The sequence below is a fragment of the Rhipicephalus microplus genome, chromosome 3, assembly GCF_043290135.1.
Source record: "Rhipicephalus microplus isolate Deutch F79 chromosome 3, USDA_Rmic, whole genome shotgun sequence".
NCBI classification, from domain to species: domain Eukaryota; kingdom Metazoa; phylum Arthropoda; class Arachnida; order Ixodida; family Ixodidae; genus Rhipicephalus; species Rhipicephalus microplus.
Window position 1 is genome coordinate 145,990,818 of NC_134702.1, and position 16,329 is coordinate 146,007,146.

The window sequence follows — 16,329 nt, forward strand, 5'->3', positions numbered from 1 at the left end:
GTAGGATACTGAGTCCTAGTACTCTACTTTTGCAGGTGCGGCCAGGTGCTGTCAGGTGATGATAATGATGATTAGGATGATGAATCATAGGGTAGCATGGCAGTTCTTGGTGATGATTGCTATAGAGAAGAAGATATCACAATCATCGTCAAAGGAAGTCACGTTTGTTGGCCTGGTCTAAGCTGAAGGAGAAGAAGATTACCCTCCTTCCGGCTAGCAGTGTTGGAACCTAGAGCAGAAAAAATGCAGCCTGACGTGACCTCCAAAGAAGAGAAGCGTGTGGAGGAAGTGGACCATGTGGAGGGAGATATCGCCCTGCAGAGTCGACGTATCTTAAAGGAGCACCATTTCCCTCCGTCTTGGTGAGCTCGCCAGTTCCCAGCGCATATGCTACTATATCAATATCCCAGCTCAATCTTTCCACCACCGTCGGCGTCGTCGTGAGGTTCCGCCCGCATATAGCTCAAACTAATAATATCGCCGTGCTCATGGTGCGTTGTGGATGTCAGTGAAAGCGAGCCAGGGTGACCGGCAAGTTCGGCTAAAACATAAAGGAAACACCAGCGTTTTCTTCTGTTAAGTACGTCGCTCGATAAACGAGTTAGCTGCTGACCTTGCTTGGTATGTCAGTCCATTGTGTGGCGGTCGAATTCAGTGCTTCGCCCAGCTAAAGAGATAAACACTTGCGCAAAGAAAGTGACGTTACCGAGGGTACTAAGGATGCTGATTACCATTCATTAAGTTTATTGAATGAAATGTAACATATGGCATTCTGCTTAGCTCACTGGGTGCAAGGCCATTTTCTCTTAAATAACTGTAAAATTAACCCTGAGAGGTATGGCTCTTCTTTTATTAGGAAGTAAATGAGGTAGTCATTTCTTTCACGAAAGTTTGGCTCGATGATTGATGTCGACGTTGAGGCTCAGAATGACCCAATGCCTGACCAATAAATTCACATAATTTGAAGGGTCAATAACTAGCCGCAAATAAAACCAGTAGTTTAAAGAACGCCATGTTAACATTAGTCTTTCAGTCGAACCTGTACCGGTATGAAAGGCCGCTTTACATAATGGCATTGGCATACCGAAAGCCAAGCAACTCGAACGCGCTGGAAGCAGCACCCATAGGAGAATGCAGTACAGGAATGAATAGGCTGTTGTAATGGGACTCCACGTTAAGAAAGCCAACTTGGTCATCATTGACATGTGAAGTAAGATTACAGCCTCGTACAAACACGTGCGGGGGTGCACTGCTAACACCACACCAGCATGCCTTGCCGAGGAAAATGCTGAGCACTTTCAACCTGACGGGAACAGTCTGACAAGAACAGTCAGCGCGCTACATAAGGCTGCTCACCTGCGGAACACGCCGTCATCGATGCAGCATCTACAAAAAAATCACACCCTTGTCCACTCTATAAGCTGACCTTCAACTCAACTCGCGAATAATACTTTGCAACATCCCTTCGTGACAACAAGCTAGCGAAAGCAGCGCTTTTATGTTCATATCTCATCAAATTTTGCTCAGAAATTCTCTGTCATTCCTAATTATATTGGCACTCAATCAAGGGCTCATTGCAACATCACGTTTTTCTTTGTTTTACGCTGACTAACGAGGTCCAAGAAAATAAATAAAATACTACCTATTGGCAGACTAGAACAAAAAAAAATAAGTTTTGATTGTCTGCCGACAATAATAATCATCTGTGGACCTATGACGGGGCTCTATAGGATTAAGCTTTTACTTATTTTCACTCCAATTTTCTTTATTCGAGGCGCGTAGCATGGCTGGGAATCTTCTGCCAGGGCTTCAGCGTGAGTGTCGACATCGTACTGCGCAAAAAACTGGCGGAGGACCCGCGTTATGGTCTAGACGTCGCCATAGCCGTCGACGACGTCAAGGAAGTTGGTCATATCATGGGATATGTGGTCGGCAGTGTGCTCATGCAGGCGACCGGTCGAGTCACGGCACTCTACCTCTACGGCGTCGGTGTAGTCTTCGGTACGCCTCACTCACATATCTGTGCAAGCACTTGTTCAGTCTTTCGTGCACGGTTTATTCTGCCTTGTATTTTGATAACGTAAACTGTAGATGTGCAGGAATGTCTATTGGGGTCGAGAATCTTAACAAAAACAATTGTTATGGCCTTATCTACCGAACCTACACTACGATTATGCATGCCTGGAGGGCTACAAAAATATAAATTACCTGAAGTTCTTAACGTGCATTGACTTACAAGTCCACGAACATGTAGCGATTCTCCTACATGGAAATATGGCCAGCGTGTTCGAGAGTCAACTTTGTGACCTTTGAGCAAGCAGTCGAGTGCTGAAACCACTATAGACGACCGCGGTGGGTACTACGCATCTTTGGAATGCCTCTTTGATTTTGATGGGCTGTGCACGTCGCGCTCTTGTCCACAATTTATGTCAATGCTAAACGGAAACAACACTTTCATTTGCGGGAGTATAATATACCGTGGCAAAAACTTACTTGTTTCTTTTTTGTCCTATTCGCATAGCTTGAGTTGATGACTGCCTGAATGATAACTGGATTGCAATGATGCTAGATGTTTGAGTTAACTGTGTTAGCTGTGAAGTTAACTCTGACGTAAGTCATATCATGATCTCTATTGCAAATTGCTTTGTCAAACCTGAACTCTGGGGTCGCTGCAAAAGAGGCTTGCTGAAAGAGCTGAAACACTATCTCCATAACAGTGACGACCGCACGTTCAAACCAGCCCAAGATTCAAAGGTTCATGAATGTGCTTTGCGCACGCACACTTTCTCAAACACATGGGAACCATTCAGCGTTTCTGCCGGTGAAGCTTAATGCTACTGACATTTTTGTGTTTAAAGTGAGCGTTATAATAATATGAAGAGTTCAAACAGTAATAAAAGTTGCGCGGTTATGTTTTATTCGTGAGGGATGACGTGTGGCACCTTTTCGTGACATAAAGATACGTGCACTGAGTGATATGAACCAATTTATTGATCTCATAACTGGAGCGTATGTCTTCAGTCAAATACTGATGCACGTGGAACCACACTCATCCCTTCAGAAGGGCCCGCACCACATTTGCATGTGCGCAAGGACACGCAAACGCTTCCACCGCTCTTTGCCGCTTTTCACAGGACATTTTGCAAACTACGTGTTTTGCTTAAGCACGGGGAATGGCAATAAACCACCTCGTGAGAACTTTAACGAAAAAGCGCGTTCGTTGTTTAGAGAGTTCAAAGAAACTGCTTGCTTCGGGCCCTCCTCAAGTAGCAGAATTGTTCTAACGTAAAGCTCTGCTCGAGCACGTACGTAGCAACCCCACTGATGCAAGCTTCGCGGATGCTGCGCCATATTTCCAACAAGAGACATACGCTGTTTCTATCGTTGACTCGAATTCCAGGCTCACTTGCTCCGCCACGGTACGAACATCAAAGCCAGTGATAGCAGAACAGGTTGCAATTGCGCTTGCTATGCTAAATACTCGCAGAGAGTTAATATACAAGTTCAATGTGGATATCAAGGCCTACGAAACGAGTATGGTAGCCCCTCTGGCCTTGCGCATTCTCTAAAGCGTCAAAAGTATCACGCCCCATTCTCTCGTTTGGTTTTCCGCTAAACTGGGGTCCATTGAGGGCACCACCTCTAACCCCGACGAGGGCGCATATGAGGATGTGCGAGGGCTCACTGACCGCGCCGCCTCCGCACTCTTTGTGCCTTGCGGAGAACCCTTACTCACGTTTAGCCAAACAGCAAAACACTTCTATCCGTCAAGACGGGTATTCCCCCTCCCACACCCTGCCTTGTGCAACGCGCAGACATGCGGTTACCCTCAAACTATTTAAAGCCAGGGCGTATGCTAACCCTGTGGTTTTTATGCCGTGTACCTTGAACGATATCCAAGTGTGGATTGCCCTGCCTGTGGGCTATTAGCAACATTCAACCACGTGTTGTGGGAATGTGAAGGCATCGGCTCCATTTTCAGCGAGGACAGATGATGTTTGATGTTTTATGGCGCAAGGGCCGATTCACGGCCAAAGAGCGCCAGTTCATCTTACTAAAAATATGGACAATGATTGTGATAAGTGGCTGTATAAGGGCCATAAAATTCCTCGCAGTAAGGCGGGTAAAAACATACAAATAATAAAATCATGAGCATGCCGTGGAAGGTGTGTGTGGTGTGAACAGATGACAAAAGTTGGTGATAATAAAATACGATGGTGGATATGTATGGCATTAGCACAAGTGCCTCACTCGTTCAAACCCTTGCGTCCAAGGGCCGTGAGGCATGTGCTTTCTTGTGTAGCCACCGCAGCAAAAACCTCTCTGGAGAGGTCATGCTACGGTATGCCCGGGTATATGACATGAAAGCTGTGAATTTCTTTTAAAAACGCTAACAATGATTTATGACCAAAAAGTGGTTCCCTACCGACAAACATTGCAGGGTGTGAAGGTATATGTTGTCGGTAGAGTAATGGAAAATGTTGTTTTCTTAGAGTTTCTAAGTGTTTACACTGGATTAGTATGTGAAGGACTGTTAATGTTTCACCACATTTGTCGCACAATGGTGGATCGTCACCAGACAAAAGATGTGTGTGTGTTGCGTATGTGTGTCCTATCCTGAGTCTCGTTAGTATTACTTCTGTATAACGCGATTTTGATACTGGCAGCCAATGACCAAGGTGTGGCTTAATAATGTGTAGTTTGTTTTGTGTGTGTGTATCCCACTTGCTCTGCCAGTAGTCTCTGATGTTTCGTTTGAGAGACGGCTTAAGATCAAGGACCGGGATTGATATGGGTGTAGGGGCAGTGTTTTTGTGGACGGATGCAGCGAGCTGATCCGCCCTCACGTTGCCTTGGATCTCACGGTGCCCTGACACCCAGCACACCACAACATGTTGGTTGAGTGTGTAGAGTGTGCAAAATATGGAGTAAAGTGAGACAAGGACAGGGTTTTTTTGTTTTTTAAGACTGTGCAGAGCCGTTACCACACTGAGGGAGTCTGTATAAATTACTGCTTTTTGTATTTGTAATTGTTTAATGTGTTTAGCTGCCACAAGTATCGCGTAAGCTTCCGCTGTGAAGATACTTGTGCCTGGATGTAGAGGGCCAGCATCCGAAAAGGAAGGGCCAACAGCAGCGTAGGACACAGAGGAGTTAGACTTAGAGGCATCTGTAAAAAACTCAGGACGTGTGTATTTGTGTTGAAGTTCCAGGAAATATGTTCGGATATGGGCGATGGGCGCATGTTTTGTAACCTCTAGAAAAGACATATCGCAGTCTATAGTCTTCCACTGCCACGGTAGCGGGTATGCTACAGGAGCCATTAAACTGTGTTCGAGTGACACTCCAGTGCCCTCAGCTAGACCCTTCAGGCGAACTGAGAAGGGCTGCTTCATTGAAGGCCTGTTTTGAAAAAGAATGGAGCTCGACAAGTCATTAATAGTAGAGTATGAGGGGTGCCTCTTGTCTGCTTTCACCTTAAGGAAGTATACAAAGGACATGTAGGTTCTTTGCAGATGAAGCGACCACTCATTTGACTCAACATAAAGGCTTTCTACGGGGCTGGTGCGAAAAGCACCCGTAGAAAGGCGGATGCCCAAATGGTGCACGGGGTCCAGCATCTTCAAGGCACTTTGAGTAGCAGACTGATAGACAACGGCCCCATAATCTAAGCGGGTGCGAATAAGGCTTCTATACAGGTTCATGAGGCATTTCCTGTCACTAACCCACGTAGTACGTGACAACACTTTTATAACATTCATGGCTTTTAAACATTTTGTTTTTAAATACTTTATGTGGGGTACGAAGGTCAACTTGTTGTCCAAGATTAAGCCTAAGAATTTATGCTCGGCTTTGACGGACAGTTGTTGCCCGTTCAGTTGAATGTCGGGTTCCGAGTGCATGCCTCTCTTTCGAGAGAACAAGACACACGTGCTTTTTTGTGGGTTAAGTTGAAATCCGTTTTCATCTGCCCATTTGGAGACCTTATTTAAACCAAGCTGAACCTGCCGCTCACACATGGCCAAGTTGCATGACTTGAAGCCAAGCTGAACGTCGTCGACATATGTACAATAGAACATATTTCGAGGGATGGACAAGTGGAAGGAATTCACCTTGATGAGAAAAAGTGTGCAGCTAAGTACACCACCTTGTGGCACGCCTGTTTCATGAACGAAAGTTTGGGAAAGAACCGTGCCTACTCGGACACGGAATGTCCGGTTTGACAGGTAACTTTCGATTATGTGAAACATTCTTCCGCGTACGCCAAGGTGGGACAGGTCTCTTAGAATTCCGAAACGCCATGTTGTATCATAAGCCTTTTCGATATCGAGGAATAGAGAGAGAAAATATTGTTTATGAACGAAAGTGTCTCTGATCTGTGCCTCGATACGAACAAGGTGGTCTGTCGTGGATCTACTCTCTCGAAACCCGCACTGAAATGGGTCGAGCAAATTGTTTGTTTCAAGAAAGTGTACAAGTCGGCCGTTTATCATTTTTTCGAAGACTTTGCACAAGCAGCTTGTAAGTGCAATCGGCCTGTAACTCGAAGCTAAAGATGGGTCCTTGCCTTCTTTCAAAATGGGAATAACAATCGCCTCTTTCCAGGAGGTAAGAATAGTGCCAGAAGACCAAATAGCATTGTACAAACAAAGTAAGGTTTTTCGGGTTTCGTTTGGTAGGTTTTTTAACATTTCATACATCACACGGTCTGAACCTGGGGCGGAAGTACTGCAGGAGTTTAGAGATGTTTGGAGCTCAGCTAGACTGAAAGCTTGGTTATATGCCTCGTATCTAGTGTATTTGTGTTCGAGTTTCTGCTTTTCCATTCTTGTTCTGTATTTTTGGAAAGTGTCAGTATAGTGGCACGAGCTGGATACCTGTTCGAAGTGTGCACCGAGGAAGTTTGCCTGATCTTCCAAGGTATCACCCTGAGTGTTTACGAGGGGAAGTGTGTGTACTTGTTTTCCTGCTATCCTACCGACCATGTTCCAGACTTTAGCCTCCTGTGTGTATGAATTAACCCGTGATAAAAACTTCTGGCAGCTTTCTCTTCTGGCCTGCCGACGCGTTCTCCTGCCTTGAGACTTTATTTTTTTGAAGGTTTCAAGATTTTCGGCTGTCGGTGAGTTCCGAAGCAGCCTCCAAGCTCTGTTTTGCTGTTTGCGCGCGTTTTGGCATTCAGAGTTCCACCATGGCACACGTCGTTTTCCAGGTTGTCCATTTGTTTGTGGGATGCATTTTGTAGCAGCATCAATCAAAAACGCTGTGAAGTAGTTCACAGCAACATCAATGTTCGAAGTACAGATGTCATTCCAACCTAGACTAGCGATAGTATAAAACTGTTCCCAGTCGGCTCTGTTTATTAGCCACTTGGAAACACGTGGTGGGCACTCGGTTACTGTAGTTGTGCTCAAGACTACGGGGAAGTGGTCACTTCCGTACAGATTAGTGACGACATTCCACTGGAGTAGAGGGACGAGAGATGGAGATGCTATGCTTAGGTCTATGGAGGAGTAGGTGTTATTGGCGATATTATAATAGGTTGGTTCTTTTCGATTCAGGAGACACGCGCTCGACGAGAGAAGGAACTGTTCGATCAGTCGACCTCGCGCGTCATACCGAGAGTCACCCCATAGCCTACTATGCGCGTTAAAGTCTCCAAGGAGAACATAAGGCTCCGGAAGTTCATCAATTAGAGAGTGTAAATCACTTTTCTGCAGCTGATAGCTAGGAGGAATGTAAATAGTGCAGATTGTGATCAGTTTATCAAAAAGAACCGCTCGAACAGCCACTGCCTCAAGGGATGTTTGGAGTTGTAAGTGTGTGCATGCAATTCCTTGATTCACTATGATGGCAACACCTCCGGATGATGTCATGGCATCATCACGGTCCTTTCGAAAAATAACGTATTTGCGAAGGAAATTTGTGTGTTTTGAATTAAGGTGTGTTTCTTGTACACACAGCACTTTTGGTGAGTGTTCGTGTAGGAGTTCTTGGATGTCGTCAAGGTTTCTGAGAAGGCCCCTGACGTTCCATTGTATAATTTGAGTGTTCATGGTGAATGTAAAATAATGCTGTGTGTACGAAAAGCGAGTGGCTGTTTAGACGGGGAGTTTGAGTTCACTTAACAGGGCCGTCACCAGGCCCTGTTATTTGCTTTTTTGTTTCCTTGACGCGCTCCAAGGAGCCACGCCGCTCTTTCGGCACCAAGGGTGCCGACGTATCCATTGCCTCCTCAGAGGCACTGGGTGCCCGCACATGCGAGCTTGTGGTTCGGAGTTTAGGCCTCGCCTGGTGAGGGGAGGCCTTGAGACCCGAAGACCCTGGAGTCTCCGGCCTCAATTCGCTTGGAGGCGGAGTAGACTGAACTACTGCCGCCTTGGGGGCAGGTGCCACTGCCGTCGGCTCGCTCTGCGCTGGCCGAAGGAGTGGCGAAGGCTGGTGCGGCGTTGCCCCCTGACGCGCCGCATCAGCATATGTAGCGCCATAAAATGGCGACACTCTTCGTCTTGCTTCCTTAAATGTGATGTTTTCTTTGACTTTAAGAGTGATTATTTCTTTTTCTTTCTTCCAAAATGAGCAAGACCGTGAGTATGCGGCATGATTTCCACCACAGTTCACACAGTGTGATGGTTCTTCGCAATTGTCAGAATTGTGGCCTGACACTCCACATTGTGCACAAGTTTGGTGACCACGACAGCTTTGTGAGCCGTGGCCATACTTCTGGCATTTTAGACAACGACGTGGGTTAGGTATGTATGGTCTGATCGACGTCTTTGTGTAGCCTGTTTGAATACTTTCTGGGAGATTACTGGAAGCGAACGTGAGTATTAGATGTTTTGTTGGAGTTGCCTTGTTGTCTCTTCTAATGGTGATCCTTTGTACATTGGTCACATTCTGACTCTTCCACCCCTCCAGAAGTTCCTCTTCAGTCAAGCTGAGCAAATCAGCATCAGATACTACTCCACGGGTTGTGTTCATGGATCTGTGTGGCGTTACAGTGATGGGAGTGTCACCAAAAGTTGATAGATTCTGTAGCTTTTCAAACTGTTCTTTTTCTCGAACTTCAAGGAGGAGGTCTCCGCTGGCCATTTTGGTAACTTTGTACCCGGCTCCAAGAGTTTCTGTGAGACATCTGGCTACTACAAAGGTTGACACGGTTCTGGCTTGCTTGCTGCTTATCTCACTATGTATAACATGAAAATGGGGGAAGTTTTCACTTGATCGTTTGAAAAAGCCTAAGTCTTCGGTGCGTACACGCTTTAAGGCGGTACGATCATTTAACAAGGGAAACGCTCTATGCATTCCAGTTTAATTTTCTTCGGAAGCGTTGGCGGCCACCCACCACGGAGCCCAACGAGGGGACGCTACAAGTTTGCGGGTGCTAAAACCTGCAGACGCCAGCCGTACAACGCTACTATAACCCAATGCGCCTAGACCAAGGTAGGCTATTTGCACAGGGTTAACCCTAGCCGCCAGGAAGTTTGGAAGTAAACAGAAGAGAGGAGAAGACAGGACAGATAAAAAGTGAGAGATAAAGACGAAGATGTAGGGAGAGAGAGATAGGAAAAGGCGACTGCCGATTTCCCCTGGGTGGGTCAGCCCAGGGGTGCCGTCTACGTGAAGCCGGGGCCAAAGGGGTGTGTTGCCTCTGCCGGGGGGCCTTAAAGGTCCAATCACCCAGCGTCGGCTCAACCCCCAGGATCCCCTTTTCCCCGGACACGGCAAAGCCATGCACGGCTAGGCGTGGGAGGGAGCCGAAACTCCCCCGTTAGCTCGGGTCCGTGGTGTCGCTACACACCAAACGCCTACTTGCGCAGGCGCCCCTGCCGGGTTCAGCGAGGACAGGTGGGCAGTGCTCGTACGCAGCCCCGAACTTCACGATCAAACCCTGGCCATCAAGAATACCTGTAAACAGTCCGCCAAGCTCAGTTTGACGGTCCCTACATGAGATTAGCCGGGTGGCGTGAAGTCTCTTCTGCGTGTTCACAAGACCATACTAGAGTTTCAATCAATCATTCAATCAAATAATTAACCAATCACTCACAATCGACGTTGATATCTACGTTAAAACGTATTCGTAGTTACATTGAACTCGCCTGTGTGACATTCACGCCCCCTGCAGCACGACCTGAAAAAGCAGAATGGCAAGCAGATTAAGTTCTACCATTTTCAATGCGTTCACCTAACGCAGCCGTTCTATACTTCACAGACCCGATGGCGACTTGGCGATGCATGCGATTCCATCACATCCAACGTCTCGGTTAGTTCAACTATTCTTTACATTAAACCTATGCTCACTAACGGACACACTTTCTGATGTATTTATGGTCTTCGGGCTTATCGTTCGTCAGGGTTTTCTTCTTCTTCAGAATTTCGTATGTTAAGGACGCCTACAAAATATAGTTCACTTGATCTCGTTGGCTGGTATACAGTCCAAATAAATTCTGAGTGAAGGAGGAGCCTTTCTTCAGAGAAATTTTTCATCGATGAGCCTCTCTTACGCAGGAACACTGGCGACTGTGCTGTGCACAACGCTACCGCACGTGCCAACGGCATTCCTGATCTGCGTATTCCAGGCCGTGGCGGGCGTGTTCGGAGCCGTGGGTAGCCTGACCGGATACGTCTACCTGTCCGAGGTGGCTCCCGACGAAGACCGTGGCATCGTGGCCGGCATCGAGCACTGCTGCTACCTGCTCGGCCGATTGGTCGCCAACATGTTTCCGAGCGCGTTGCCTTGGCAGTGGCTCGCCGTCCTCTCCCTGGCACCAAGCATGCTCTTCGTTTTCCTCATGAGGTGGACCATTGAGTCGCCGCGGTGGTTCTTGCAGGTCAGTGAGCCACCATTGCGATGTTGGAGTATATGCGGCAATATAGCGCGCTACCATATTTTTGCTGATATACTGGTCGCTGCGGCATCAAGCTCGCTCCCATTCGCTCCCCGTTCCTTGTACTAACCTTGATAACATGTTTTTCTAATCAACATAACTTCCCATACTGCTGCAGCGATGACCTTGTGCTTTTCGAGACGTGTTCTTCGATAAATAAGTGGTACGAGCGTATAAGAATAAGCGCTGAAGCGAATAAGCATAATGTGGGCCTTAAATCAGTGCGACATCTGCGCAATGTGAGTAACATGGGTTGTTCATAAATATAAATAGCCTGCCATGCAGATACAATTGACATTTCATCACAATTATGCCTACATGGGGTCTTTTTTCCAAAGCAGTTTCGAGGCCTGGTTGGTTTCTCTGGTAGAATATTTCACCGTCACTTAAAGTGCTTTCGTTTGGTTAGTGCCAGGAGTCTGATATTTATTGTGTGCGTTTATCGGGTCAACGCTGCCGATGGCAGTTTTTTTCTCAGCGACTTCACGTTTAAATTACGAATGTTTATGCTCACCGTCAATAGATGGAGATATACACTTTTTTATATGGAACTTTACCTCTAGCGCCATGGTTGGCATCGTTTGGGGGGGGGAGGGGCACATTCGTTCAAAGAATAAATCCGCAGCCTTGCGACCAAATAAATAGGATGTTAAATTATTCCTTTCTGAGATCACTTGTGTAAAAAAAGAATGCTTAAAGAGATTAGTTTTGAGGTTGTATGACCACACTTTCACTTTGCGGCCATGAGGAGAGGACTGATAATGTGCTAGTTTAAAAGATTCTCAAGGAATAAAACATTTTTCTTATTATGAAATGAATAAAATAGTTTGTCTTAGAATAGTCATCAATCTTGTGAGCAATACCAATTAAGCTCTCTCTTCATACAACTGGAGCTTTTTGTACGCTCATATTTAAACAGAATAAATACTGCTGCAATTGAGTGAATGCGCTGAAGTGCATGAGTTTGTAGTTCATGAAATGGATCCCACACAGAACAGGCATATTCCAGTATTGGTCTATTGTAGGCCTAATATGCGGCCTGCTCAAAAGGGAACTCCGGCATTTTTTCGATATTCCCCAATTTCAATAATACTTCGAACATATTTTCGCGTTGGTACCTTGGTGATATGTGCCAAATTAGACAACCATAAGTCATTTAGGTTTTTAGAAAACAAATTTTAAAATCGACAGCTGATTCTGGAATCGCACTTGTAAACCCAGGCCGCCCTGTGTATGTGGCGTCAGGGCCAACTTTTTTTCAAAAACCCTACGTTTCCTAGCAGACGGATGCAGCGCACAATTTCTTCTACGAGGTGACGACAATGTGAGCACAGTTCAGTTTGTCAGCTCTATACAGCCTTTTGGTATTCGTTGACGTCGAATCTTACAATATTGAGCAAGGAACAAAAAGATTCGGGCATGTCAGATGCTTCAGGCGCCGGATGCTCGTATCTGCATGTTGCACCGCGAATGTCATCTAAAGACAATATTCTTGTGACTGGAGAGAGTGAACGAAACGTTTATTTGATGTTCTGCGCAAAAAAATCGGTGAATGGTATTCTGGAGGCGAGAGTGCCTCGAGTGTGCAGCGCAGGCGAACGAACGCATCAAGACCATAGTTATAGCGCGTGAACAGAACGACGACACAGACACAAGAAGAACACGAGGGACACGAGCGCGCGAGAACAGAACGGCGACAAAGAGACCAGACGGACACGAAGAACACAAGCGCTAACTTCCCACTTCCAGTTGGAAGTTAGCGCTCGTGTCCTTCGTGTCCTTCTTGTGTCTGTGTCGTCGTACTGTTCTCCCGCTCTAACCATCGTCATCCCATACTAACTAGCCCAAGCTGCCACACTTCGAACGCATCAAATCACGTCACACGTGAGGTGTGAGCGCCATCTGGCTGTTATCTTGAAAAACGAAGCGTGTAGCTTGTCTCGGAGGTCATAAGGTGTAGAATGCAAGGCGACGGGTAGGTGTCACCACCGTGTCGTCTTAGCAAAGCGTTGGAAACACTTTTCTTTCGTGCAAGCGTTGCATGGTCAGTGCAGCGTGATAAACGCTACGGTCCTCAGAATTGCTTATGTATGCCTTGTCCAGTAAAAGATATAAATACAAAATAATGACGTGTTGTTATGGTGCCTCAGATATGCGCAATAATTTCTTTTTAATTGACAATCGCACAAGTGTGAACGCTGAACCTTGAGAAATATTGGTGAGTGCTGCGGATGGGGTCGGCCGTTTGGGATATCGGCGGGTCGCTCCAGCGCCTTTCAGGGTGCCGTCAAGGGTGGACTGTACAGAAAAACAGATCAAATTTTTTGCGTCGAAGGTTTCCCAAGAAAGACATTTGTCTCTAAAAAATGGCAGCATATCCACGGAGTGATTGATGGAGAGTGGGGCGAAGAATTCGTCCGTCCATTCGTTCTTGCTTCCGTCCGTCCATGCGTCCATCAGCACGTCCATGCGTGCGTCTGTTCGTGCGTCCGTCCCTGCGTTCGTCTATGCAGCCGCCCCTGCGTCCGTTCATGCGTCCATCCATGCATCTGTCTAAGTGTCCGCTCGTCCATCTGTTCAACACTCCATGTCCCACCATCTCGCATATTTTTATCATATATTCCCCATATAGAAGCACCGCCATCCAGCGGACATTCCAAGGACTAAACGAGAGGTGGCACACACACACTTTCTTACGGCTTGCGCTTCGGGTCCACTTCGCACCTTTAACCACCTCGAGTTCATGGTATCTACTAGTTCACTGTATTCATGGAACTGCGGCCGAACGCTCGCTAAACCTTTCGAAAACCAAGGAGGTTACGCCCAGCGAGTATGACGTAGCAAACTTTTTCAGTCAGATAGTGCTCAATGTACATGCCAAAGGCTGCTAATGGGAAATGAGAGGCGGAGAACTCAGCTTTTACTTTCTTACGGCTTGCGCTTCGTATCTACTTCCCAGTTTTAACCAACTCGAGTTCATTCATGGTATATACAGGTTCATTGTATTCATGGCACTGCGGCTCAATGCTCGCTAAACCTTTCTAAAGCTAAGGAGGTTACACCCAGCGAGTATAACGTAGCAACCCTTTCTTGTCAGATAGTGCTCAAAGTACATGCCAATGGCTGCTAATGGTGATCGCAGCCTGCTCGTTAACTAAAAGCCGAATGCTCCTGTCTCTCATTCCCCATTAGCAGCCATTGACATGTACATTGAGCACTATTTTTATTGTTCAACAACGCACAGAAGAAGTCTCTCACCGGCAGCACCTTGGAGGTCAAAATGTTATACTTGTTACACACTACGGGGACGAACGGGTGCCGTTATAAGGAGCTTCGCCCCTAACAAGCCCCGCCGCGGTGGTCTAGTGGCTAAGGTATTCGGCTGCGGACCCGCAGGTCGCGGGCTCGAATCCCGGCTGCGGCGGCTGCATTTCGGGAAGAGGCGGAAATGTAGGCACGTGTGCTCAGATTTGGGTGCACGTTATAGAATCCCAGGTAGTCGAAATTTCCGGAGCCCCCCACTACGGCGTCTCTCATAATCATATGGTGGTTTTGGGACGTTAAACCCCAGATATCATCATCATCATCATCATCAGCCTGACTACGTACACTACAGGACAAAGGACTTTCCCATGTTCCGCCATATGATATCAATCATATCTTTAAAAAACAATGTTGCCGTATTTGGATAGTAGCTGCAATGACCTCTGAACTTATCACTGGTCAGTTCCGATGAGCGGCACAGCTTGATTCCTCGTCGGATGATATAGCGAACTTGCTTCTCGCGTATCAGAAGATCGAGGCACGTGAACTATGTTTACTCTCTGGCCAGCCGTGGCAGCGTGTAGGGAATCTCGTGATGGCATCGGTTACCCACCATAGACGACTTAAACACTCCCTATTTTGGTTTTTGTTCTGACTCGTCGTTTTTTCCTTAAGTAAAAATATTGACGAGTGCCGGGGCAAAATGATCCACCCTAGCTTTTTCAGGACTATCAATACTACTAGAAAACAACAATATCTTAGTTCGGTTAAAAATGCCTCGGAGTTCCCCTTTAACAACCACTTTGGTTACATGCCTAAAATTTCTTTATAAAAAGCCAAGGGCTTTTTCGGCTCTGCTCAGAACCCTGCTAATAAGTTAGGACCATTTCCCATTCTAAAAAAAAAAAACGTGACACGCAAATACCCGTATTTGTTTTTTTCACTAACTGCCTGGTTGTTAAAGATGTATTGATTTATAAACCTATTGGTTCTTCTAGTGAAACTGACGTGAAAGCACTTATTAGTGTTCAGTAGTATGTTGTTTTTTTATACCATACATCCATGGGACCAAGTTCATCCTGAAGCAGGGCGAAATTCGTTTGGTCAGTCAGTTCAGTTTACAAAACACAGTCATCACCAAACAGTTTAATTCGATACGAAATTGTATCTGGAATACCATTATTAACACAAATAAGAAAAGCGGGCCCTGTACAGAACCTTGGAGAACCACTGATGCCACCAAAACTAAACGGAAACTTGATCGACCTACAACAACCTTCTGTTTTTATGAAGTTAAATAGTTCATTTTCCACCAGCAAATGGTTTGACCAATGTTCAAAGTATGCAGTTTTTTTAGAACGGAGTGTGATGCTGTATCGAAAGCCTTTGTGAAGACCAAAATTAAAGAACACATCTGTCCTATAGTATAATATAATTCAAACAGTTGGGTTGCACCTGAAAAGCCCCGTCTAAACGTGTTGTTTAGGAATGAAAAAAAACAAATCAGTTTATTCAATAATGCAGAAAACAAGAACATTAGCAAGTAGTGTACATTGAATTAGAGTCAGAGGGAGAGGCTTGTAACTGAAACATCTGATTCAGAGCCACTTTTGAAAACGGGCACAACATCAGCTACCTTCCAGTCGTCAGGGAGCTTCCCTTCATCGAGTAATTTTTTATATAACATACAGGTGGCGAGGCACTGCCTCAGAGCAATGTATTAACACTCCTTGGGATATGACATCATGGCCAGTTGCTATTTGTTCATCAATGGTTTGTGAAAACCTAATTAAGGCATTGAATGAAAGCTCTGTCTTACTGATACGCCAACATTGTTCTTTTTTATTCGTGACAATGCCTTGTGTAGGAGAGAGGAAAACTGATCTAAAGAAGTCGTTGAAAAGTGAGGCTTTTACACTATCATTAGTTTCAATCTCGTCACAGTCACACACATTTGCTGGGCTAAACTCTTCACTGCCAAATCATACCATATAGTTCTAAAACCTCCACTTTTAAACTGCCACCAGCGGCGACACGGACGTATAGCCCTTAGTACGAGCATGCGCTGCCTACGGGAGGCGCTTCTCAGCAACGCCGTCACTACGCACGACCCTTGGTGTTGTCATCTACTGTGGACGTGCCGCAGGAAGCTTTGTCACTTAGCAATCGCATGTTC

General features: G+C 46.1%; 1 protein-coding gene across 1 annotated transcript in view; it reads left to right on the forward strand.

Annotated features, from left to right (window-relative positions):
* Positions 1-243: 243 nt before the first annotated feature.
* Positions 244-16,329, forward strand: part of LOC142802995 (solute carrier family 2, facilitated glucose transporter member 8-like) — a 166,370-nt gene continuing 150,284 nt past the window's right edge. The window contains exons 1-3 of the mRNA XM_075888087.1: positions 244-362; positions 1,775-2,001; positions 10,510-10,832. Of these exons, the coding sequence (XP_075744202.1) occupies positions 244-362; positions 1,775-2,001; positions 10,510-10,832 (669 nt within the window). The remainder of the gene's footprint in view (positions 363-1,774; positions 2,002-10,509; positions 10,833-16,329) is intronic.